The following is a 25156-nucleotide window of genomic DNA, read 5'->3' as shown; positions in this document are numbered from 1 at the left end:
AATTTTTCCATGGACTGGGGAGCGGGGGGAATGGTTTGGGGATGATTTGCGCACATTACACTTACTGTGCACTTTATTTCTATTGTTATAACATCAGCTCCACCTCAGACCATCAGGCATTAGACACCAGAGGGTGGGGACCTCTGTTCTACAGGCTACAAAGCAGGCAGGTCATGGATATGAGCAGTAGAGCAGGGCATAAGACCCAAGTGATCAACTCCTGCCCTCTTTTTCTTTTGAGGGTATTTGACAGAAAGGCCTTATTAAAAGAGTAAGACTTAAGGGTGCATAGAGAAGTAAAATAATGCTGAGTTCCTCTTGTAGTTAAACCTTTGCCACAATTCTATCAGCAATGAATAAAATCATGTGCAAAACTCCATCTTCTACATAAAGGATCTGTTTACTGTCTTTTGCTCCTATAGTCATTCATGCATATAATTAAAGAGTCAAAAAGTTCTGGGAGGTTTGCTCTAAAAACCAGTCCCATGCCTTCACACACAAACACAATCTCTTTCACCAACTCTGACTGATTATTTCGGTAATAATTCCTCACGTTTCCTAATATACGTTAGTTCAGTAATTCCGTGTTTACATTACACGCAACTGGCATTCAACTTCCGTTTAATGAACCACGTTTGCTCTCCTGCACAGCTTTTTAAAATTAACCCTGGAGTTGAATAATGAGTCCTTCATTCTCTACACTCTCAGTCTGCCTTGTTTTATCTGTTTTAATGAACCATTCAATCCCACAGTTTCCCCCGTGTCTAAATCTCAATACATTGACGCAGATCATGCAGTCTGACCAAATTCCACCTTCCAGAAGAGGTCTCTCCCAGTTTTCTGAGCTGTCCTGATCTGGTCTGTGATCGCTACAGCTGGGATGTGGTTTATCACCCTGAGAATGTACTCTTTTTGTGTGTCTGGGTGAACCACACACTCCAACTTGTGAAGTCCTTGCAGGTTTGAAAATGTTCTGACCTCCTACCTGAAGTTTGCCTGAATACAGAATGCTAGATTGAAATTTTCCTTCAGAATACTGAAGACTTTTCTCCACTGAGTTCTAGCATTCAGTATTGTTGGGAACCTTCATGCCATTCTGATTCTCGATCCTTTGTCTGAGATCTGATTTTTCCCCCCGGAAATTTCTAAGATCTTTTTGTATCCAAGGTTTTAAAATTTCAGGTTGGGGAAAAAAAAAAAAAATTTCAGGTTGGGACTTTCCCGGAGGTCCAGAATCCGCCTTCCAAAGCAGGCAACTAAGCCCACGCACCTCAACTAGAAAGCCCATGCGCCACAACGAAAAGATCCCACATGCCGCAAATAAGACCCGATGCAGCCGTAAATAAAATAAATATAAAGAAGAAAGAAAATATTTTTTAAAAAATAGAAAAACTGAATTTCACATTAATGTGCTCTGTCATGAGTCTGCTTTCATCCATTGTGCTGACCGTTTTTGATTTGAAAACACATGCTTTGGTTCAGGGAAAGCATCTTGAATTATTCTGTTGATGATTTCCTTGGATATTGGACCTCCTACACTTTTGTGTGGTCCTGTTTTACACTCTCCAGAGAGGAAAACTTCCAGCCTTTTGCCAAGATGGAGAAAGAAAGCTGGGGTTCTGAAGGCATGTAAACAGGGCTTTCAACCAATCCTCCTAACTTAACCCCTCCCCACTCACCCTCACATCCAGGGGTTAGCAGCTGCCACCAATTCCCAGCTATCAGAGATTCTACAATGTAAATCAGGTTGGTTCTCAGCTTTCCGAACTGCTGGCTTAGGATCCTTTACCACTCCTCACTTTCTAGCTTCCCAAAGTTTGCTGCTGTTGTCTGCTCCCCATTCTCTCAAATTTTTTTTTTTTTAACTTTTTACTAGTTTCAGTAAGGCTAGAGGATAGCAAATTGAGATGCATCTTTATATATATAATACACCCTCTACCTGAAATTCCCACATAGCTGTTTTTCCATGCTAATGGTAAGTCCCTGGCTACAGTTTCTCCCCGAAAGATTAAAGGGCATTTCAGGTACAAGGCTCTTTTTCTTAATCAGAAAATGAATGTCACCCACTTGGGACCCTGTCAGAACAAAAGTGAAGAAGAGCACACTAAGATTCTTCAGAGAAGTCATTTGTTGGTTGAGATCAGATGCAAAGAGCTTAAAAAGTTCACAGGTTTCTCTCTAGGGTAACACTGTCCAGAAGCACTTTCTGTGCTGATGGAAATGTTCTTTTGCGCTGTACAATGCATCAGTCACCAGCCACATACAGCTACCCAGGCACTGAAATGTGGCTAGTGCAACCGAAGAACTGAATTTTTAATTTCACTTAATTTTAACTAACCTAAGTAGTTGGCTATTAATTAACTGGCTACTATACTGAACAACACAGCACTAGAGATTTTTTTTTTTAATATTTATTTATTTGGCTGTGTCAGGTCTTAGTTGTGGCACAGGGGGTGCCCAGGCTCAGTTCCCCGGTAGCATGAGGGATCTTAGTTCCTGGACCAGGGGCTGAACCCGTGTTCCCTGCACTGGCAGGCGTATTTAACCACTGGAGCACCAGGTAAGTCCCAAGAAGTGTTTGCTTTTTTCATTTGAGTTTTAATGTTACACATTCAGCATGTATTCTCCCAACCCCTTTCAAAATACCCCTTTCTTTCCAGGATCCATCACAATAAACTGAACAAATTACCAGTCCCTTCCTTGCACAGGAAACTCACAATACACACATTCTGAATAATGAAATTAAGGGCTCACTCTCTGGCTTCAGGGCCTTCATATCAAAATCAATAAATCTCCTCACCCCGACACCCAAGTGAGCCAAGCTGTCCTTTAGAGACCTGTTTCATTTCCCATAATATTGTCTTTTCTCTCTAAAACACTCACAGCTACAAAGGAGGCTGGGGTGGAGGAAAAAAGCCCCCCCCCCCCCACAACACTCAAGGTGACAAGACTCTTCCCAAGTTGTGACAGCTCTTTTATCTAACGCTGGACCTAATAATAACCACCAACTTACATGAAGCCCTACTTTATTTCATTGATTCCTCACAACGACCCTACGAGACAGGTATTAGTTTAGCTCCATTGTATGGATGAAAAAACCGAGACTTGACAGGATTAAGAAACTTGCCCAGCGTCTTAGAGAAACTGATCAACTAGCACTCAAACTAAGATCCGTACGAATCCAAACACTATGCTTTAAGTCCCTGAACGTAGTAGATGTCCGAGAAATATATGCTGAATATAAACTTTTAAGGCATAGTTGGCGCTGGCCGAGGTTCATGCTGGAGGGCTTCGGAAAAATGGAGCAGACTCTGAAAGGGTAACTGTGGCAACTTCAGGATCAAGAAGGGTCCGCCGAAGCCGAGGCCAGAGTCCGACTCGTCGAGCCCACGGCCAGTCTGCGCCGGCCGGGCGGGGAACCAGGGCGAACCCGGGTCCGTGAGGGGTTGGCCCGAAGCGCCCCCAGGACCGCGCCCTCCGCAGCCGCCGCCCGATAACCCCCTACGGCAGCTGCACTAGCGGTCCGACGAGACCGCCGCCGTTCGCGCCCAGTCGCTGACCGCGTTGGCCTCGCAGTCGCCCGCCTTACCTGCGTGTCCGCCGCCATCCTGCCGGCGCTGACTCCGGAACCGCTTCCGGAGCGCTTCCGGGTCACAGCGCGAGCCCACGCGGCAGGGCGAGGCCGGGAGCCGGCCCGGGCCCGGGGCCTGGCGCCCCCGGGCGGGACGGCGGTCGCCGCAGGCCGGGCTTTGACTCAGGCTGCCTGAGTGGGTTATCTGAGGGATACCGGGGACTATCAAGGCCTGCCAAGGGCGTGATTTTTGACCCCCGGGTCCCAGGGCCCTTCTCAGTCCAGCCTCGTGGAAGACGAGGGTCCCTACAGCTCCGACCCACGTGTGCGCAGGCAGGTCCGGCCCAGGTACCCCCACGTGGGCCTCTCCTGTGTGAAGACAGTTTTACATAAGTGTGGCCTACTTGTTTGCTAGAGGGGTTTCCTTGATGACAGCGGCTGAACTCAGTAACAGGTAGGCAGCCAAGTCGTGTCTTATCCCGTTGTTTGTACCCCAGCACCAATGTTAGAAGATTCTGGAGCTGAGGAAGCTGCCCAAGGGCAACTCCTTAAAACAAGGCCACAGGGTAGGAGGCTGGGGCTAAATTTTATTCTGTATGCAAACCTGACAACTCTACCTAAATATGATCTGCACACATCAGTCCTTGTCTCTGATATTAGCAATGGCTTTCAAACTTGTGTGTGTGTGCATGCTCAGCAGTTAAGCAACTCTTTGCAGGTAGATGGACTAGTAGCAGGTCAGGCTCCTGTCCATGGGACTTTCCAGGCAATAAGGGAATGGGTTGTCATTTCCTCCTCCCAGGGCATCTCCCAGACCTAGGGATTCAAACCGAGTCTCCTGGGTTGCAGGCAGATTCTTTACTGCTGAGCCACCTGGGAAGCCCCTTTGCACTTCTGAGACCTGGATACAACCAGCACTTACCTCATGACCCAGTACAGGGTAAGTGATATGTATGATTCACAACACCTACAGGACATTTTCTCTCCTTAAATAACAGTGGCCACTAAATTGGAGCACCACCCAGTCTGAAACACCCCTGGCAGCACACAGCTTAACTCAGTATGACACTAAGCCTACTTAAATTGAGTGACCCAGGCTTGTGGCCTGATGGTCATGGAGACAAATTTCAGTTTAACAAATATAGTTAACGCTGGGTAGAGACAAAGTATAGGATGCTAGGAGAGCAATGTGTCACTTTGAAAGAGGACACCCAAATGTCAATTTCAAATCAAGCTGATTTTACCATGCCTTTGGTTTCTAGCATACAGCACTATATAACCTTCAAACGCACAAAATGAGAAGCTCAGAGACTTGTAAGAGAAGTAAGCCTTTATTTTCTCATTTCACAAATAATGCTGGCCTGGTTGGCTGCTTTTTAGTGATTAGTCAAAAAGACCGAATCCCATATCCTCGTCCGACTCCTCCGACTCCTCCTTTGCTTCAACCTTGGCTGGGGCTGCGGTGGTGGCAGCAGGGGCAGCAGCGGGGGCAGCAGCCACAGGGGCAGCAGCCACAAAGGCAGATGGATCAGCCAAGAAGGCCTTGACCTAGAGCAAGGGCAAAGTTCACGGTCAAAAGGGTCATCTTAGCACCCCTACTACCCACAACCCTTCTGCCTCTGCAGAGATCTGGGTTTAAGGGCCCACTTCCATGTCAGTGAAGCCTTCCTCTCAAGTAACCAGGCAGGACAGCTTGGGTATAAGCCTGGTGAACTCAGGCCCAGCTCTTACCCATTAAACTATCCCTGCTTTAAATCTCGTAATTTCTAAAATCAAGAACACATCTCCCCTGCCTCCCAACTTCAAGTAGATAATTGGCGCTCTGTAGCCAAAGGTTTCACACTTAAAAAGACTGAACCAACTGTGGATCAAAACTCAAAAAAAAAAGGGGGGGGGGTGGATTTCCAGAACTGAATTTGCTGTATTGTAGCAATTATTTACACTCAAGTTACATTGTATTTATAAACACTTACATAACATTCAAACTGGATTAGGTATTCTAAGTAACCTAGAAATGATGTAACCTAACTAACACCATTTTATTATATGACAGACTTGAGCATGGATTTTGGTATCCATGATGGAAGCACAACTATATTCTTGCTGTGGTCCCGGTGGGTTCTTTGTACCTTTTCAGCAAGTGGGAAGGTGTAATCAGTCTCCACAGACAAAGCCAGGACGCGCTTGTACCCATTGATGATAGAATGGGGTACAGATGCGACGGTCGGGTAACCAATCTGCAGGCACACGCTGGCAACATTGCGGACGCCCTGTGGAAGGAGGAAACATTCCTTTAGCTCTCAGGCGTGACATCTTAAGAAACAATGAAGCGGAGCTCAAAGGCACACAGGATTTGCTCAGTACCTCAGTCTCACACAGGACACTTCACCTCACACCAAATGCTTCTGGCAGTGAAATTCAGACCCAGTTTAATTTACAAATGCTTTTTGCCCTTATTCTCGACAAGGGTTTTCCCTATACCATAACGATGGTATTTACTTCAAAAGCCACCGTTTTGTAAAAATATACAGTCACGGCACTCTGAGAAAAACATTAGTTCCAGGTGTGAATTTCATCCACTACTGAGATTTCCAAAAGTAACCAGAGTTAAGAGTATATGTAATTACAATTGTCTATCTGTCCAAAAAAACAGGAATTATATATTGCATCACTTTGTTAAGAGAGTGTATTAGTGGCAAAACAAGACTAAGGATGGACTGAGAGAGCCTTTCTCCCAAGATAGTAGGGTACTTGGCAACACTTGTATATTAATTACCTCATTTTCCTTATCCCTCTTTTGACTCACTGACACTCAAAATCTCACATTTTATTGCAGGCCCTAAAATGACAGCCCTTACTGTGTACCCAGCACAGTTCCAAGGCCTTACACTCATTAATTCATTAGCTCCTTCAACGATCCTATATTGTCATTGCTGTTTTAAGGATGAGGAAACTGAGATACAGATTAAACAACTGTTCCTGGTTATTAAACTGCTAGTCAGCTGCATTGCCAAGATCCAGCTGAAGCCAGACGCGCTCTCAACTATTAATGAGAAGGGAAGAGCCTGGAATGGGCCCTCGGGTACCTCCAGGAAGCGGGAATGCAGAGTTTCCTCTGTGATGTCAAGCACTTCAGGGTTGTAGATGCTGCCATTGTCAAACACCTGCTGGATGACCAGCCCGAAGGAGAAGGGGGAGATGTTCAGCATGTTCAGCAGCGTGGCTTCGCTGGCGCCCACTTTGTCTCCTGTCTTAATCAGCTGCACATCACTCTGAAGAACAAGGAGTTGGCAGTTAACCCCTGGATGTCCGGCAAGTCCAAGGCCACCGAGTCCCCACCGCTGGCCCAGCTAGCACTGGCAAGCCAGGTCCACTCACCAGGATTTCAATCGTGCCCCTGGAGATCTTCGTGGTGATGCCTAAAGCCTGGAAGAAGGAGGTCTTCTCGGGCCCCAGACCAGTGTTCTGGGCCGGCACAGTGACTTCACACGGTGCTATGGCACCAGCACGGGCGGCAGCTGGCACCTGAGAAAATGGGGAAAAAAAAATGTGAACAGTGAGATGTCTTCTCTCCAGACACAACCTGAGATCAGTCAGTTTTGTTGCTTTTCAGGAGCCAAATTAATGATAAGGTCTCTCCAGTCAACCTGATTCTCCCTTACCTTGTTGGCCAGCAGCATGTCCCTGATCTCAGTGAGGTCCTCCTTGGTGAACACGAAGCCCACATTCCCCCGGATGTGAGGCAACAGTCTGCGAAGAGAAGTTTACAGGAGAAGGTCACTTTTTAACACCATTCCTCTCCAAGAAGAGGGAGGAGGACACTGAGAAGAGAGGATGAAGACACTGACTTCTCCAGAGCCGGGTTGTTTTCCAGATGCCCTCGGATGGCCTTGCGCATCATCGTGTTCTTGCCCATCAGCACCACAGCCTTCCCGCGGAGGGACATGCGGATCTGCTGCATCTGCTTGGAGCCCACGTTGTCTGCTCCCACAATGAAGCATTTTGGATAATCATCCAGAAGTTGCTACAGAAACAAGCCAAAAACAAGCAGTGTTTCACAGGAGGAAAGAGGGAAAAGGTTAAGAGAAACCAAATCCCGCAATCACCAGCTTCCATCTCACTGACTCTTTCCTCTAAGCTTTTGAAATGACACAGAGATTGGGACAGTTCCTCCTCCTATCGGCCACCTGAGTTAACACCAGTTTTGTCAAAGACTGGCTTGTTGAGTATAAACGGTAACTGTTTCTACGGTAAATAAAAAAAAAAAATTATAACTTTTGCTCTTTCCCCAATTATGAGGCATGTTTGATTCACTAAATGACTGCCTTAACAGAAAAAAATATACTGTTCCAAGTCAGATTTACAGCAATCAAAATACAACATAAAGGAAGTACAACGAAATAGTAACTTGTAGGACCTAGGCTGTGTGTATATAATCATTTTACAAAGTTTTTTGTTAAACTGAAAACCTGCATGATAAATGAGGAAGAACGCAAAGAACTAAATTCTACAACGCATCCTAAGACTTGAAGAGCAGCGTGATTAACATTTCTGGCCAGGAAGACCCAACTCAAGGCCATCTAAATTAAAGAACTCAGATGGTTTCTTGACTGACAGGCTCTAAATAGGCAACAACTTGCTCCATTATAATGAATCACTCATCGCCTCAGATCTTCTTAAAGATGGTGACAAGGCAGGAAAATTAGGACAAGTGCTATCTGAACTTCCAACAGGCTTGGGCTTGAATGCTCTTCACCTTAAGAGCCACTTCACCTGCCTGAGTCTGTTTATCTGCAACACTGGGAGGGGGAAGGGCATGGATCTCGGGAAATTGTGAAAATTAAATTAAATGTGCCTAAAAAGACCTAATGTGGTAGCTAAGGAGTAGGCCCTCAGTACATGCCAGCTGATTGTCCCCATTAGTGCCTGGGCCCGAGGCAGCACGGTGGGCGGCTGGGGCCTACCCCAAACTTACGATGATCTTAAGGAAGTAGTTGGACTTCCAGGTCGCCCTGTCTTCCCTGGGCATCACGGCGGTGCGTCAGGGATTGCCACGCAGGGTTTAAAGACGATGTCACTGAGGAGAGAAAAGGAGCTCAAGCCACCCCGACACGCGTCCCCACAGCACGGCGGGCTCCAAGCTCAAGGCACACGCGGAGTAGGCCACGCGCGGGCGCCCGCCGCCCCGAGCCAGGGCTGTGACCGCCGCACCCCCAAACCAAGGAGGCCGGACCCCGCGGTCCCCAAAAGCCTCCAAAAGAACCCCCAAATAACCCCATCCTTCCCGCCACAGTTGCCGGTAACAACACAGCGAGACGGACGAACCTCACACGAGGACGCCTGGCGAGAGGAGGGCCGCGCGCCGGCGGGCATCTTTTATAGATGAGCGAAGCAGCCAATCAGAAGCCACGGGCAGAGCCCCCCGCCTATTGGCTGGAGCCAACGTTTGTCTGAAGAAATCGGATAGATGCAGGCAGCCATTGGGTGGCATCCCTGCCATTCCAACCATCAGGAAGCTGTTTTTAAACGAGGTAGTTAAGGAGGGCACTGCTGTGTGCTGGAGGCGCTTTCTCAGAGCTGCTGCCCTCTGCCGGGTTGGAGGTGCTGCCGTGTAGAGTTAGCATTTACAAGCTGAGTTCACGTTTCCTTTGGTCACCTGGCCAAGTCGCAACTACAGAGTATGACGTTGAGAAAGAACTCTCATGCTTTAGAAACAGGATGGTCTCTCGTCTCCTCTACAGTTTGTTCTTCCCCCTATCGAAACAAAGGGATCCTTTAAACCTAAGTCGGATCACTTCCTCATCTGCTCGCAATACTTTCGAGTCTCCCCATTTCCCTCCCAGAAAAAACCTAAAATGTAAATGGCCTACATGATCTGTTCCCCACCTCCACCCCATCATCTGACTTGCCTACTGACTCATTTCCTCCCAGCTGGGTGACGCTCCCATTTCAGGGCTCATGCACTCTCTAGTCCCTCTTCCTAGAAGGCTTTCTGCCGATATCCACACCTCCATCGCGTCTTGGCGCAATGATCACCTGCTGAAGGTCTATCCCGATTGCCCTATTCAAAATTACCCCCAAAACCACTCCCACTTCCCTCTTCCTCCGGTTTAACTTTTTGGTAGCACTTCCACCTAGTAACACACTAAAATAATTTGTCTCTCTCTCTGCCATGAGCCTGGCACCTATGGGCATATAATAAACATTTGTTGAATGAATGGATGCAGAGTTTGCAGTCAGATAACCTGAATTCATATCCTTATTCTGTCACTTGCTAGGTTGGTCATCTTAGGAAGTGATTTCACCTTCCTGACCCTCTCTTTCCCTATCTGTAAAATGAGGATAATAGTATTCACACCCCATGAGGATTATGTGAGTTATGTGTTAACACAGTTCCTGGAATGCAGGAGATTACTTAATGTCAACATATTTTATTACACTTTCATTCAACGTTTATTTGAACTATTATGCTGTATCATTAAGTATGTTTTTAATGAATAAGCTTAGATCCTAGGGTGGGAAGGGGAGAGGTGATTCTCCCCAACTCCATCCTTTTAACTTGACCAAGTTAGAACCCCTGGTATTGTTTTCAAGCCTCCTGATGATAAGCCTGTATAGACAACTGCTGGAGTCCATTACTGCTAAGATCTCTTCTTAGTGACAGGGTATTACTGCACGCTCAGCATTGTACTAAGTACTTTATGCACATTACTGCTGTTCATCTTTGCAACAAACCCCCAAGGAAATACAGTATTAGTACCATTTTACTGGTAAGGAAATTCACAGAGGTTAAATAATTCACCCAAGTCCCTCAACTGATAAGTGATGGCTTCAGGACCAAAACCTAAAAGCAAGTTCAAAGCCCATGAGTCTCACTATGCTATACAGTCCCTTCCAAACCCTAAGGCTGTCTTCCTTCAAATGCACTTTTGCAAGGATATACATACTGACACATTAACTTCCCAAGGACATCCTGCCTCTGATGATATTGTCGCTAATTATAGTACATCAATATAATGGAATACTGTGAAGCCATTAAAAAATGATGCCTATCTCTATTTATTGACATGGGAAAACATAAAGTACAGTTGAGTGAGCCAGTTACAACGAAGTGGACCTGTTCAATTACGTAAGTCCAACATGAGCTGGAAATATGATTTTTGGGTGAGGGGTGAAGGTAATTTTCACTTCTGAGCTCAATGCGAAATGGTCAAGGTTCAGACTTGAAATCGACATGCGGCTTTTGGAGGACCATTCCAAACAACAGGGAGACTGCAAAGCTACAAAACTGTCCAGGAAGCTTGCAAAGGCCCAGGACTGGAGTTATGGCTCTGATAAGAGCCAAGGAGGAAGCATGCATGCAAATTCAGACATGACCACCAGGGGGCAGTGGAGACCCATCCTCTACTATTAAGTCAGTTCAGTTTAGTCGCTCAATCGTGTCCAGCTCTTTGTGACCCCATGGACTGCAGCACGCCAGGCCTCCCTGTCCATCACCAACTCCCAAAGTTTACTCAAACTCACGTCCATTGAGTCGGTGATGCCATCCAACCATCTCATCCTCTGTCGTCCCTTTCTCCTCCTGCCCTCAATCTTTCCCAGCATCAGGGTCTTTTCAAATGAGTCAGTTCTTTGCATCAGGTGGCCAAAGTATTGGAGTTTCAGCTTCAGCATCAGTCCTTCCAATGAATATTCAGGACTGATTTCCTTTAGGATGGATGGGTTGGATCTCCTTGCAGTCTAAGGGACTCTCAAGAGTCTTGTCCAACACCACAGTTCAAAAGCATCAATTCTTCGGCACTCAGCTTTCTTTATAGTCCAACTCTCACATCCACTTGCAACAAGGAAGGTTCTACACCCAAGGTATGGTGCCAGAACTAGGGGGCAGTGGTGATGTGTCTGGTCAACATGTAAGAACACAGACAAGCCCTGGGTTCACAGCCTGTCTCTGTGCTCATTCACAGGATATCGGCTCTCTCTGAACCTCTTTCCCATCTGTGAGTGGGAGGCCACACCCCTGCGCCCATGGGAGGCAACCCATGGCAAATTGCAGTGGGTAAGAAAGCCAGGAGGCCCACAAGTGCCCCGTGAGGGCTTTGGCCTCAGGTAAGTGAACTGCAGTGACTGACCCTCAAACTGTAGTGCTTGTGAGTCTGGGGAGGGTTTGGTCTCTCTTCTGGGGCTGAGCTGTTCATCTCGGACCACAAAGAAATGGCACTAACACCGGTGAAAATAATGGCAAACTTTATTGGCATAAATCACAGGAATTAAAATGGGAAAAAGCCAGGTTATAAGTTTACAGAGGAAAAAAAAATTTAAAATCAAATCATCAAATAACCATCCACCCAGAGGGTAGAACCTCTGGAAGCCCCAGATCCTCCTCTAGGGGAGGGGTCTGGGGTGGGTCACTGTAAACAGAGCAATAAGGCCTAAGAGTAGAAGTGGAGACATCAGACCTGTGGCAGGACCTGGCCGAGCTCCCCAGACCCAGGCTGCTCCCAGCCCCGCCTCCAAGGAGGGACCCCCTTCTCCTCCTGAGAGGCTCAGGACATCCAGTCTCTGATGAGGTTGGTGGAGTGGGTCTGGCTTGTCCTCACTTAAGACCCCACTGGGGCCCCGTTCCACTGACCCGGAACCCCAGCCCTGCCTGTCTCATCCTCAGGGGGCTTCCTGTTGCCTCCTGCTGTTCTTGTCCCTCCGCCCAGAATCCTATCAGGTCCCCAGGCAACAGCCTGGGTGGGCTCTCTCCTCGGTGGGGCGGGGGCGGCCACCACCAGTCTCCAGGGAAGGCAGGAAGTTTGGGGAAGGGACGCACCCAGTGGAATCAACAAGACTAACGGTCAAAATCAGATCCCATCTTTCCTGAGGAGGCAGAAGAAAGGATCCCCAGAGTAGCAGGGGGGGAGGCTGATAATGTTCTCTTTGTGGCCAGAAAGTTCACAGGGGTGTGAGCACTCCTAACAGCTTACACAGGGAAGGGGCACCCCCAGAGTGGACGTCCCCCTCTCTCCCCGCTCAGAAACAGGACGGATGAGGTTCGGAATTCTCAGCCCCAGAGGGCAAGACACCGTTCAGGTGGGTTTCAGTGAAGAACTTGCTGGCCTGGGGAGTAAGGAAGGGGGTTCGAAATACAGCAGTTTATAAAAACAGTCCCGGAGAGCTATGAAGTTAAAGATGGGGAGTCAACAAAGCCGGTCCCCGTTCACCTGCTTGTGCTAAGAAAAAAATAAGATACGAATTGCTTCCCCACCCCGAGCCTTCAGTACAAGGCAGGCCCTGCGTATCCCGCAGCCACCGCGGTGCACACGGGGAGGAGTACAAAAGGAGTCGTCTGTAAAATCTCTTCAAAGTCAGTTTCGTATAGAGAAGTAAAAGCAATTCAGACGATATGAATCCAAACCTCAGTGTAGAAAACTATCAAAGTCGGTACAGTGTCCGGGCAACGGGGTGACACTCACCACCTCACGCGGCCCCAGGAGACGGAGGAGGTGCCTGGAAAACATTATTGCTGGAGAGGCCTTTCTCAGTAGAACCAGAGCAGTTGTGGGGGGGTGGGGGGCAGGTGTTGGGGGCAGCTGCCCAGGCCTGGGGAGACGGGAGGGGCAGGAGGCTCGTGAGGAACCTTCCAAGGCCCCGCAGGCACGTCCGCCCTTGGGTGGATGGGTGGGTGGATGGGTTGGGTGGATGCTGGCATTGTCTGGGGGGAGCTTGTGTCCCCCCCGGTACTCTCAGAACAAGGCTGACGAGGTTGGGGTTGGGGATAAGGATGCAAAGAGGCCCCCGTCTGACCCTGCCTGCCCTCCCCACCCCCGGCTCCACTGCCAAAATACAAGTAAGAGATGGCTCCAGTGTGGGGTGCTGGCTTGGCCAGGCGGGCTCGTGGGGACACAGGTGGGACCCTCCAGCCTCTGCCTCGGGGGAGGGTGATGGGCTGGCAGCCTGGGGGAGCCTCGGGAGGAGGAAGGCGGCCCAGCGGCGCTGGCAGGGGACAAGAGAAGCAGGCAGGACCCCTCAGTGTCCTCTCGCCATCACCGAGGACGCAGTTCCAGTTTCAGTCGGGTTGGCCCCTTCGCCACCGCCCCCCACCCCGGCCCCCCCGGGACGAGGCCTCTGGGTCCCAGCAGCAGTGAGGAGGCTGGGCCAGGGAAGGGGCCACGGGGAGGGACGAGGGCGCCTAGCAGAAGAGCTTGAGGAAGCAGTTCTGACAGTAAGGCTTGTCGTTCTGCTCCTTGAAGGTGCCCTTGTTGAGCTGCTTGAGGCAGAAGGCGCAGACGAAGTGCTCGGGGTGGAACTTCTTGGCCATGGCGGTGATGCAGCGGCCCGTGATGGGCTTCTGGCAGCCCGAGCACAGCGAGCCCCGCCGCTCGTGGTAGTGCGCCTCGCAGTAGGGCTGCCCCTCGTGCTCGAAGAAGCTGCCGTGGACGAACGGCGTGAAGCACTCCTGGAGACAGAGGAGGGCGGGGGGCTGTTCAGGCTGGGGGGCTGGGGGCCGAGGCAGCTCCTGGGTGACGGGCAGGGGAGCGTCAGGGTGGCCACACTGCAAACGATTCCCCCTCGACAAGTGTTTTCGACGTGCCGAGTGTGGTGCTAAACCCTTACTCAGCTCTCCCGTAATGACCTCGACTCGCTGCTGCCAAGTTGCGCTGCTGTTTTTGCTGTTCAGTTGCTCAGTCATGTCTAACTCTTTTGTGACCTTACAGACTGTAGCCCGATAGGCTCCTCTATCCATGGGATTCTCCAGGCAAGAATACTGGAGTAGGGTGCCATTTCCTTCTCCAGGGGATCTTCCTGACCCGGGGTTCGAACCTGCATCTCCTGCATTGGCAGGCAAACTGTTTACCACTGAGCCACCAGGGAAGCCTGCTAAGTTGCACTGCCTGGATTCAAACACAGGTCTGACTCCTGGGCACTGCAGCATATGTGCCCAGAAACCCTGGTGTCAAAAAAAAAGGGTTCTGAGGTCAAACTCCGCATCCTAGATTCCCGTTTATAGAGATCCGCAGGCACACTCAGGTATATTAAAGGCTCTGAGAAGTCCTGCAATGAACAGTGTTTCCCAAACTTACATAATCAGGGGACCCCTGCCGGAACCCTCATAACATCTGGGGGCCATCATCCCCCAGAATGCAGTCTGGAAACCATCCTCCATTGTCCGCCGAGGCTGCTGAAGGCTTGTTACCTCATTTCACTCTCACATCCCCTTCTCCTGGACCTGGCCTGACCCAGGGGCGGCTGCATAGGTCTGCCTTGCTCTCATTTCTCGCAGCCCCTGCACAAGCCCTGGTCCAGGACCGACTGTGCTTGAGGGAGTGCGCCGCCTGCCTTCCCACCTGATCAAGAATCTCAAGCAGGCCCTGTAAGTCAGCTTCAGAAAGCACAGGGAGGTAGCCGCTTCTCCCCGCAACGGCCCGCCCTCAGCCCCTCCAGAGGAAGCGATGGGGCTCCTTACCCGACACACAAAGCACTCGGGGTGCCAGAGGGTGTTGAGGGCCGAGATGTAGTTCTCCAGGATGGCCCGGGCGCAGCCGCCACACTTGGGCGCAAACATGTCAAAGTAATCCTTGCGGCAGTAGGCCTTGCCGTCTTTCTCGTGGAACCCTGAGGGGCGGGGGTTGGGGGGCAGGTTAAGCTTCGGGGAGGGGCCACCCTGACTCAGCAAGGGCTCTCCCCGCACCACAGCCCACCTCCCCGAGGCTCAGTACCTTCAGGCCCGAAGAAGGCTCCACACTGGGCACAGAAGAAGTGCTCAGGGTGCCACGTCCGGTCGAGGGCTGTCACCACTTTCTGTGAAAGCCAAGCGTGCGGCCCCAGCTGAGCGGCTGGTGTGCGCGACAGACTCCCCCCACCCCCAGCTGAGAGAGACCCGCAGGCCAGGGTGTCCTTCCCACTCCTCCTCCACCGGTCAAGGAAGGAGCTGACGCTCCCCAGATGGGGGTCTCTCCCAGCTGTGCTCTGAACACCACTGAGAATTCTGATTTACTGAAAAGGACGTGACGTGCCAGACACGCTCTGTCTCCTGTAATCCTCACGGGCAGTTGAGGTCATACGTTCTACTGGGCCACCCATCTTTTAAGTGTAGACATGGAGGCCCAGAGAGGCTAGGCATTTCCCTAAAGTCTCACAGCAGAAGAGCGAGGGAGACCGCACTCTGCTCCACCTATCCTCGGCAGAAGGGAGTGGGGGATGGCTGCATGATGGGCGTTAGGACCAGCCGTGCTTCAGGCTAGAGGGTGAATCCCAGTTTCCCGGCTGTGTGTGCTCGGGCCTGCGCGTGACCTCTCTGGGCCTCGCCTGGCCCCCACCCCTGCACCTGGGCACTCACATCCAGAATGGGCCCATTGCAGTAGTAGCAGCGCGGAGAGAAGAGGTTGTGATAGTCCTTTTCACAGTAGGGCTGTCCATCCCGCTCAAAGAAGTTCCGGGAGCCGATCTCCTCCTGGCAGTGGGTGCAGACGAAGTGCTCGGGGTGCCACGTCTTGCCCATGGCCGTCACCACCTGACGGAGGGGCGGGGGATGCGGTTCAGGACCCGGCCCTGCCCCTGCGCCGGGCACCCTGCCTCTCATGCCCCCCGGCAATGCCCCACCCCTCCTCATCACCTGCCCCGCGATCGGCTTTTTGCAGGCCCCGCAGACCCCCTTGGCGACCGTGGCGACCCCCAGTTTGTTCAGGTCAGACTGCAGGCTCCCCAGCATGCTGTCCAGCTGGCTCCCGGGCTTCGGGGGGCCCCCTGGGGGAGAGCTGCTCCCCGTCTTCCCCTGGGCCATAAACTGCAGAGACAGGGAAAGAGGGCAGGTCAGGACACCTGGGCCTTGGGGGCGGGGACTTGGTGCCGCACGAGGGCGTCTCTCCCTCCTGGACAGACAGGTTGAGGCGGGCGGAAGTGTAGCCCCTCCAGGGGCCTTGGAAGCCCTCAGGTGGGAACGGTCTCCACAACGCATCCGGGGGTCCCAGGGGCTCACAGTGGGCCTGACCGGGCCCCGGAACACACCACAAGCAGGACCTGCAGCCCCAGCCTCAGCACTGACCCCTCCCATGTCCTGCCCTTCGGGGCCACTCTGCCTGCCGTTCAGAGGCCAGCCAGCCGCCCAGCACAGCTCGCCATCTGCTCTCTGTTCCAGGTCCTGGATCTTAGGGGAGGAAACGAGAAGGATTGCTTTTATTTTTTTTTAATTACAGAAGAAAGAATAAGAAAACTTGTCACTAGACCATGTCACAAAAGGGACTCCAGGATAAGATAAGAGAATGGATTTTTCCCCCCCTACTGGCAGTAACCAAAATCAGGAGAAAAAGTCTACGGAAAAACCACCACGAGAGAGAGGGGCCCAGGGAGAGATGAAGAGGGAGAGAGAGGTAAGCCCACCAAAGGCACGGGACTGAGGGGGCGGGGTGATGGGTCAGAGAGCCAGGGGGCCTTGCCAGGTACCAGACCTGGGGCTGCAGGGGACACAGGCTTGGTTTTCCTTCTGAGGACAGCATCCTCAAAGGGAGCCTGGGGCAGGACCGAGGGGCGGCTGACACCTCAGGGGAGGCAGTGAGCATGGACATCGGGTGAAGCGAGGGTCCAGGGTCAAGGCCAAGGCCAAGGAAGGGCTGTGGTACCTCGCAGGTGCCTTGTGGGTGGAGGCACAGGGCCAAGTGCAAGGACGGACATGATACCTTGTGGGTGGAGAGACAGAGCGCTGCGCGTGTGTGCGCGTGTGTGCGCGCGCGTGCGCGCGTGCGTGCGTGCATGCATGCGTGCGCGCGCAGAGTGGGGACGCCGCTGGAGCATAAGGACAGGCACAGGTGGGGCTGGGCCCCAGGAGGCCTGCCTGCATCGGGGGGAAGAGCGGATCCTCATCGGTCTGGCAGCCTATGGACCTCACGGAGCGGGGTGCAGCCACGCACGGGGCGGGGCCCTGCACGCCGACTCCCTGCGGCCCCGTCCCAGTGCTCTGGACCCCGGAGGGGCCGCAGGGGGTGGGCGGGCTGGGCAGGGGAGGAGAGCTGCTGGCTGAGGAGGCGTCTTTGCGGTGCTGGAGCAGAGGGCTGGGAGGAGGAAGAGGAGAAGGCAGAACAGAGAAGGTTCTCCGCAGGGGAATAGGAGAGCCGGGAGGGAAGACGACCTGGGAGGGAGAGAAGAGGGACAGAGGTGAGCACGGAGACGGTGGAGGAGACGGCAGCTCGGCGGGCTGGGGCTCCCAGGGCCCTCTCACTCTTGGCATCAGGGGTGAGGCCGGCCTCGCGAGGACGCAGGATGGCCCCCCTCGCCCGCCCCACCCCACCTGCCCCTCTGGCCAGGGCTGGGCAAGAACCAGAGGCCCTTTCCGCCCCGGCCCGGCCCAGGGGCATCTGCTCACTACCTTCTCCACCAGCTGCCCCCCAGCCCGCCTCCCACGCGGCTGCACAGTGATGACGACGCCCTCGGTCAGCCAGTCCTCAGTGGAGGCCCCTGCGGCCCCCGTGGCCTCCTCTGCCTCCGGCCGGATGCCCAGCCGACCCTGCAGCTCGGTGATGAGCCGCTCCTGGGACGGGGTTCTGCTTAGGGTGGCGGGGTCCAGCCGGCGGCGAGGGGAGGGCTCCCGGGACATGGGGTGAGCGTGGCCGGTCTCCCGGCTCCTCCTGATCACCGAGCGGATCTAGAGGGGAGGCACACTGTCACAGGCCACTCTGGGGTCAGCGGAGGCGGCTCAGTCCACACTCGGGGGTGGGGGTGGGGGGGGTGCCAGGAGGGGAGAGCAGAAGAACCCAACCATCAGAGATGAGCCGAGCAGAGCTAGAGCAGAGGCAGGGGGCCCTGACCTTGGGTAAGACCCTGAACTTCCAGGGCCTCAGCTTCTCCATCCTTTAAATGGGGTAATGGTATTTTTTTTTTTCAATGGCTTTAAGGAGTTATTACAAGAATGATGTGAAAGAACGTTAACTGGACATTCTCGAACGGGCTTGAGACTTTTCCTCCCTTTTTTTTGTTTCTTAATAGAAACAAAAAAAAATAGTCTTTTCTTCCAGTATATCCTTTAACCAGTTGTTTTTTTTCCCCTCGTTTATATAAGAAGGATTATAACCTACTTGTTTTTAGCAGTTTGGTTTCATTTTGTTGTCGCTTTTGAAAAGGGCCTAAAAATTTCAATCAAGCAAAAAGCAGATAATAACATGACGTCAGCCACAGCTCACTGGGGACGGCGTGCTATGTTCTTCCGAAGCACTTTTCAGGCATTGTTTCATTTAATCCTTTGGACAACCTTGGGGGAAATGGGTCTATTTTCCCTCATTTTAAAGATAAGAAGACTGAGGCTGGTGGCGGGGGGGTTGCCCAAGGTCACATGGGGCACGCGAGTTGGAAGCGTGGTTTGTATTCATTCACTTCTTGCTGGTTCCAAAGCCCATGCTTTTAACCATTCCACACACATCCCATCAGGATGTCAGGCGAAGCTCATCTAAAGGAAAAAGCCTTCACTGAGCAAGAGGCTGGCTGTCACTAGGAGATTCCGGGGGCCACGGAGCTCCGCTGGCCCCACAGAGCCCACTGCCCAGCGCTGGCCGTCGGGGTCTCAGGCCGCAGCCTCTTGTAACCGGCTGCCCAAGCAGACATGCGCAGACAGGGAGGCTGCATGCAGCCAGCCAGGCGGGGCCACGCCGAGCAGCCGGGCGAGTGCGCGCCTGCCTGGCTAGATGTGGAAATCCTCTCCGTGGTGCTGGGCGTGTCCACGGCCACAGCCCATGGGAGTTCTGGCCGGTCCATCCTGGCCTCGGTGGTGACTTCGGTGGTGCCCTCTGGCCTCCTGGGGGTCTCAGGTCCCCAGGCTGGCCTGACCAGGCCACCTGCCAGGGGCGTCTCTCCACCTAGCTGCTCGTCCTCAACGGGGGTGTGGCGGCCGCTCTCCGGCGCCCCTGGCTCTGGCCTTGCCCTCTCCTGACATCCACGTTCCTCCGTGAGGCTCCACGTATCGGGGAAGACGGCCTGACGGTCCACGGCCACGACAGCCGGCTCGGTGACCTCCTGGAAGTTGGGAGCAGCTCCCTGCGGGGGCTCAGGCTTGAGCGCCCCCAGAGCCCACGGCCCCTGCCAAGTGGCAGCCACCGCCTCTTCCGGGTGCAAAGCGTTGGCCAATGGCGCTTGGGGGGCCCCAGGATCCTGGGGACCTGTGCCCCCAGGGTAGGGTAGAATGTGGCCAGGAGGCACCCTGCAGAGCTCCCCAACCAGGTCTGGTGGGTCCCTCCAAACGTGAGCCTGGCTCTCTACACTCAGCAGCCCTGGCCAACCCTCTGTGGAGGGAAACCTTGAGTTGGGGGTGTCAGGCATCACCCCAAAGCCAGCCAAATCGAGCTGGCCGGGGGCCACGTTGTCCTTGGCGCAGAGGACGCCCAGGGTGTGGCTGTGGCCTTGAGGGGAGGGCTTCCGAGGGGGTGGCAGGCCTCCAGAGGACCCGGCAGGAGGCGGAGGGGAGAGGCTGTGGTGTGAGGATGGAGCTGAGCCGGGCGGCAGCCCCGAGGAGCTCAAGGCCACAGCAGAGGAGGAGCTGGTCTGGAGGAGGAGAAAGACAAGAGACAGGGGGGAGGAGAGAGACGGGAAAGGTGAGGAGGGGCACACACTGGGGGGCAGACCGGGCCTCAGGGCTCTGACAGCCCCAGCTACACTGACCAGACCATCTGCGCTGACCAGACCAAGATGGCAGCAAAGCTGAAGCAGAACAACTGGTTCTGGAAGAAGACTCAGCCCCTAGAAGGGTTTTCCTGGGCTCCACCTCCCCGGTTCCCATCTACATTCCCCATCCAGGGAGCCCGGGTCTGACTCCTGGTGGGGGAGCCAGATCCCACATGCCGCAACTGAAGACCCCACATGTTGCACCTGGGATCCAGCGTAGCCAAATAAAGATTGTCTTTTTTGAAAAAAAAAAAAACCCAGGCAGCAGAAAGCAGCCTCTGACCCACGCCTGTGGGGCTCCTAGTCCAAGTAGGGACGAGAGAGAAGAGATTAAAATGGGGTGGACCGGGAGAGGTCAGCCCAGACATGATTAGGAGACAGGCAGCTGCAGCCAGCTCCCGGCTCTGTCTCTCCCTGGTGATCCCAGGTCTCCTACATCCCCCCGAAACCTCGCTCCTGGGGCTCAATGAGAACCAGCACAGCTTCTCAAGGGAGTCTAAAGGGGATCTCAAGGGGGTTTGAAAGTGACAAAGTGTAAAGGGCGCTGGGGCGCGGTTCCCGCCTGAGACCAGTGTACACGCTCCTGACTGTGGCCACTCAGGAGGTTCACACGTGCAGGCCACTGCCCCGCCCCAGGTGAAGCCTCAGAGGCTCAGAGGTGCCCCTGGGGCCCAGAGCTGGTGCCCCTCCTCCAGTTCCCTAACCATGCTCCCCCAACCATGGGAAGGGTGGAGTCAGTAACGGTCAGGAACTGGAGTTCACTCACTATCAGGACCCACCGAGGCACTGCCTCCTCTACACAAGCAGGTGGTGGGTAGGGGACAGGGCACCTCTGGCAGGTGTGCCCAAGAGCCTGATAGATGAGGTTTCCCAGACAAGACCCTGTGGGCCTCGGAGGTCCATGGAGGCTGGAAGGAGGCCGGCGAAGGAGCCAGAAGCAGAAAAGAAAGAGGACACACTGGGGACGCCAGCCAGCGTGGGAGACGGGGCTCCGGGACAAATGACCTCTGGGTGAAGGATCCCACCCGCCAGCGGAGCCCGCCCTCCCCCGCCAAGAGCAGCCACCAACACTGGGCCCTTTGTCCCAGCCTCCTGATCCTTGCCTGGGTGGTGGGGAGCCGGGAGCACCCAGGCAGGAAGGAATGTCCTGCTGAGCATGTCCCCAGCCTTCACAGGCTGCTGGATGCCCCTGTGTCCCAGGCTCGGAGCGAGGCACCCAAACCCTGAGTGGCCAAGTCCCAGCCACTCACACTGGGGTATGGGAGGGGAAAACTGGGGGCTTCTGAGCAGGCAGGGCAGGGGAAAGAGCAGGGGTGGGGGGACCTCAGGGCACCTTAAAATCCGACAGCGAGGCCATCAACTCGTCCAGCTCCCTGGTGGCGGAGGAGGCTGAGATGCGCGTCTGCTGCTGACTGGAGGTGACTCGCTGGGGACTGCTCATCTCTCCCTGGTTCACAGTGATGGTGGGGCTGCGGGCAGGCAAGGAGGCATCAGCAGGGACCCCTGGGGCCAGCCTGAGCGCCCCCAGCATGGCCCGGCCCTCCCCTCCCCAGGGGAGGGTCAACACTTCGGCTCCGACACTGGGACCCAGCCGCCACCCAACCCCGGGGAAGCCCACCAGCTCCCAGTCTCTCCTGGGGACATGTTGCTGGTGGGTGGGGGGGCACTGCTGTTGGCCAGGGGGACGGAGCGCCAAGCGGAGCTTACGGGGGAGAGGAGAAGGCAGCTCACATGGCACCTTTCCCAGAAGCCCAAGCCCAAGCCCAAGCCTGCCTGTGCAACAAGCCCCGGCATCCTGTGTGGCCTCCACGACACTAGACGCACACGCAAGGCTGCTGCAGCCATGCAGAAAAACAGAGAAGAGCTGACCCTGGGGAGGCGCTTACCATGTGGACTCGGTAACGTGTTCTAAGGGTCTTATCAGGTCTCAGCCCACTGAGGTGGGTGGTCTCATCCCCACGACCTCACTTCCCCTTATTCCCTTCTACAGATGGGAAAACGAAGGCTTGAAAGACGACACTCCCTAAGTGCAGAGCTAAGATGTGGCCCCGACTGCGTGGCTCTGAAGCCTACACTGGGGGACTTCCCTGGGGGTCCACTTCAGGGGCCACGGGGTCCAGCCCTGGTCGGGGAACTAAGATCCCACAAGCCACATGTGTAGCTGGAAACAAATAAAAAGCCTGCACTGACGGCCGCTGGGCTGGGGTGCCCTTGGTGCACCCAGCGTCTGTCCTCCGTGAGGGATGGTGGCTCACTGCCGTCCCCCAGGGCCTGGTGCAGGGCCCGGCAAACAGCAGGAACTTCAGGGTGACACCAGGGATGAGCACAGGATGGGCTGAGCGAGACTGAGACCCTCCCCGGCCTGGGAGGGCCCCCTGGAGACTCACACGGGGCTGGGCACGGAGCTCTCCAGCTCATCCAAGAGGTTCTCCACGCTGGGCCGCAAGTCCTCCAGGCCCCGGCCACCGTTCCGTTTGGGCTTCTCTTTGGTCAGCGCTCCAGCTTTGCCCCCTAGCAGGCTGTTATTCTCTGGGACACCATAGTGGGTGCTCAGAGCCCCCGGCAGTGGTGGGCTGGAGTTGGCCTCATCTTGGGAGAAGGAAAGAGAAGAGCCGCTCAGCCCTGAGCCCCGCAGGGACCCAAGACCAGCAGAAGGGGTTGGAGCAGGGGCGGAGTGGGGGACCCCTGGCCCAGTCCTACCTGCGGGGAAGCCTGGGGGGTTATGCTGCACGGCATTCAGCTCCAGCAGCAGGCGGTCGAGCTCGGAGAGGTTGCTGCCCAAGGAGGAGCTCATGACGGTGGGCGAAGGCTCAGCTGACTTCTGCTTGTTGGGGAAGCTTCAAGAAGCAAAGGGAAGGCTGTGGTGAGAAAAGCTCCTCAAATCCTCCAGGAGAACCAGGAGGGGGCGGGGGGGTGGGGTGAGAATCCGACGTCTCCAGCAGCCAAGGACAAAGTGTGGGGAAGGGATGTGGCGAGAGGAGAGGAGAAAGGAAGTGTTGCTTCAGTTCCTGAACCTTCCTCCATGCAGGGCGGTGTGACACCCAGCCCAGTGGCTGCATGGGGATGGCAGATAAGGCCACACCGGGCCTTCCGCAGTAACCCGAGGACCCAAGGAGGAACCCCCGCCCCCCTCCAGCGCCCTGGCGCAGCCTCGGCTGACTCAGCCCAGCATGTGTGGGATCCCCGGGTCAGGGGAGGGGCTGGCACCTGTACACGTGGTCTTCCTCGCCGGCTCGGGGACACGGGGGCCCGCCGCCGTCCTGGGGGTTGGAGGCACTGGAAGTCTTGGCACTGGAGCCGTACACGGGGGATGAGGACTGAGGCTGTGGGGAGGACGGTGCTCAGGGCCTCCCCGAGGGGCGGGGGTGGGTGGAGAAGGAACAGCCCGCATCACCCCCGGGGGCCTCCCGCTCACGGCCAGCCTCACCAGGGAGTTTCCACACTCTGGCCAGGAGACAGGTGATTAACGCTTGGTCACTGTCCCTTCACGTGGCATCCGGTGGGGAGGGCCAGACGCTTCCTGCCTCTGCCGCGCCTCCCCCCCAACTTCCTGGGCTCCCCAAGCCCCTGCCAGACCCGCTCCACTGGCCCCAAAGCTGACTTCTGAGTCCTCCCCATCCCCCACCTTACCTGCTGGTGGGTGAATCGGGAGGTGCTGGGTGGCCAGGGGTCTAAGGGGTCAAGGACTGAGCCATTGAGGGCCTCGCTGGATGGGGGCGGTGGGACGGGGGGCACGGCGATCTCCTGGTACGTGTGGTTCCCAGTCGGGTAGGAGTAGGGGGTCTCCTCAGACAAGAACACAGGCCGCTTGGAGATGTGGGAGGTCGTGGACTCCAGGTCCGCCAGCAGGGCGTCTGCAGAGAGTGGGCGGGGAATGGGTGAGGGAGAGGGGTCCTGGGAACTCAGCCTCCAGGGCCGGCACCCTTCAGGCCTGCACCTGAGAGTTGATGAGCAACTTCTGAGCACCAGCCCCACCCATGGGAGAAAAGACCGGCCCTGGGGCAGAAAGGTGCCAGCCCGGACCAGCCTGGCCAGGTGTGCGCCCAGAGCTCAGCTCCCGGCCAAGGAGGAGGTGCTCTGGGGGCTCTGGGGCCGCCCCCCCGGGGCTCTCCTACCTCTGGGAGCCAGGCACCGGCGCTCCCTCCCCGACAGGACTGTGCGGCTGGCTGGCCGGGAGTCAGAAATGCCTGCCTGACTCCGCAGGGCAAGGCAGACAGACCAGGCGGGAGGGGCCCCACGTCACGGGGAGGGGCCAGGTCCCCCCCAGGAGCTTAAGCCAGCTCAGCCCGCAGCCTGGAGGGGTGGTACCTGCCTTCCTGACCAGGTAGAAGCCCATCAGGCTCCAAGCTCCTCCCTAGTCTCAGGGCTACTGGGGAGGTGGGGGCCGGGACAAGGCTGGCATGCTGCTCCCTACCCCCTCGGCAGAGAGGGGCAGGCTGGACTGCTCTGTAGGCTGTTTCTGCAGAAGCCTGGCAGGCAGCCTGGCCCCAGAGGCTCCAGGGCCCCACTACTCTGCTTTTAACAGCAGCTAGGGAGCCGGATCGGCCTTGAGTGCGAGCTTCCATTACCCAGGCACCGGGCAACCAACAGGGGGGGCTCTGCATCTCCCCAGTCCTCAGACAAGAAGGGTACAGCTGGGGGAGGGGGTGGGGGCAGGAACTGCTGATCCTCCCCTCCTGAGACCCTCAGCTGCCCTAGCCCGGCCGACATGCCATGCCCTCACTCATGCCCTGCTCTGTGCTCACCAACCAGCTCACTCTCACCCCAGTGCTGACCCATTGGGGTCGGGGCCTGGTGATAACCATCCTCAGAAAGCAATGGCTGGCTCACAGCCCTTTACTAGTAATGGGCCCAGTGCTCGGCACACTGTATCCATGGTCTCCATTAACCCTTCTAATGAGGCTGGAATTCCCACCCTCCCTTTACAGATGGGAAACTGACTTCAAGAGGTGATAGGAC

General features: G+C 54.9%; 3 protein-coding genes and 1 long non-coding RNA gene across 12 annotated transcripts in view; 1 reads left to right on the top strand and 3 right to left on the bottom strand.

The window, feature by feature from the left end:
• Positions 1-3626, bottom strand: part of GCN1 (GCN1 activator of EIF2AK4) — a 55101-nt gene extending 51475 nt beyond the window's left edge. Inside the window, exon 1 of the mRNA XM_070386036.1 lies at positions 3590-3626. Within this exon, the coding sequence (XP_070242137.1) occupies positions 3590-3607 (18 nt within the window). The 5' untranslated portion in view covers positions 3608-3626. The remainder of the gene's footprint in view (positions 1-3589) is intronic.
• Positions 3627-3672: 46 nt separating this feature from the next.
• Positions 3673-6663, top strand: LOC138991474 (uncharacterized). The gene is made up of 3 exons (XR_011467426.1): positions 3673-4025; positions 4374-4511; positions 6408-6663. It is a non-coding gene; the product is annotated as an uncharacterized lncRNA (long non-coding RNA).
• RPLP0 (ribosomal protein lateral stalk subunit P0) lies at positions 4884-8948 on the bottom strand. The gene is made up of 8 exons (XM_005891475.3): positions 8897-8948; positions 8547-8648; positions 7420-7595; positions 7234-7321; positions 6950-7096; positions 6658-6843; positions 5701-5841; positions 4884-5119 (listed from the first exon to the last, which is right to left on the bottom strand). Exons 2-8 carry the CDS (start codon positions 8598-8600, stop codon positions 4955-4957), a joined length of 957 nt encoding a protein of 318 aa, XP_005891537.1. The 5' UTR covers positions 8601-8648; positions 8897-8948; the 3' UTR covers positions 4884-4954.
• Positions 8949-11798: 2850 nt separating this feature from the next.
• Positions 11799-25156, bottom strand: part of PXN (paxillin) — a 43131-nt gene continuing 29773 nt past the window's right edge. For 2 of the 9 annotated variants that reach the window (XM_070386025.1, XM_070386026.1), the window contains exons 2-15: positions 23828-24051; positions 23405-23520; positions 22898-23034; positions 22585-22786; positions 21531-21666; positions 19217-20077; positions 17916-18191; positions 17385-17678; positions 16599-16700; positions 16170-16340; positions 15894-16067; positions 15274-15355; positions 15021-15169; positions 11799-14012 (exon numbers count right to left, since the gene is read on the bottom strand). In XM_070386025.1, coding sequence (XP_070242126.1) covers positions 13746-14012; positions 15021-15169; positions 15274-15355; positions 15894-16067; positions 16170-16340; positions 16599-16700; positions 17385-17678; positions 17916-18191; positions 19217-20077; positions 21531-21666; positions 22585-22786; positions 22898-23034; positions 23405-23520; positions 23828-24051 — 3191 coding nt within the window. In that variant the 3' untranslated portion in view covers positions 11799-13745. Of the gene's footprint in view, positions 14013-15020; positions 15170-15273; positions 15356-15893; positions 16068-16169; positions 16341-16598; positions 16701-17384; positions 17679-17915; positions 18192-19216; positions 20078-21530; positions 21667-22584; positions 22787-22897; positions 23035-23404; positions 23521-23827; positions 24052-24312; positions 24405-25156 lie in introns of those variants that run through there. The other 7 variants (XM_070386029.1, XM_070386027.1, XM_070386028.1 and 4 more) reach the window with 7 other exon arrangements.

Source organism: Bos mutus, chromosome 17 (assembly GCF_027580195.1).
Source record: "Bos mutus isolate GX-2022 chromosome 17, NWIPB_WYAK_1.1, whole genome shotgun sequence".
Classification (NCBI taxonomy): domain Eukaryota; kingdom Metazoa; phylum Chordata; class Mammalia; order Artiodactyla; family Bovidae; genus Bos; species Bos mutus.
Note: the sequence above shows the minus strand (reverse complement) of the source record. Positions and strands in the feature narration are given on the sequence as shown.

What these genes read in the sequence shown, in the direction of transcription:
- RPLP0 (XM_005891475.3), bottom strand. Translation starts at nt 8,600, where the DNA reads ATGCCCAGGGAAGACAGGGCGACCTGGAAGTCCAACTACTTCCTTAAG. An exon ending in GGGGCACGATTGAAATCCTG is followed by an intron (nt 6,844 to 6,949) that starts GTGAGTGGACCT and finishes CTTGTTCTTCAG; the next exon opens with AGTGATGTGCAGCTGATTAA. An exon ending in TGCATTCCCGCTTCCTGGAG is followed by an intron (nt 5,842 to 6,657) that starts GTACCCGAGGGC and finishes CTCCTTCCACAG; the next exon opens with GGCGTCCGCAATGTTGCCAG.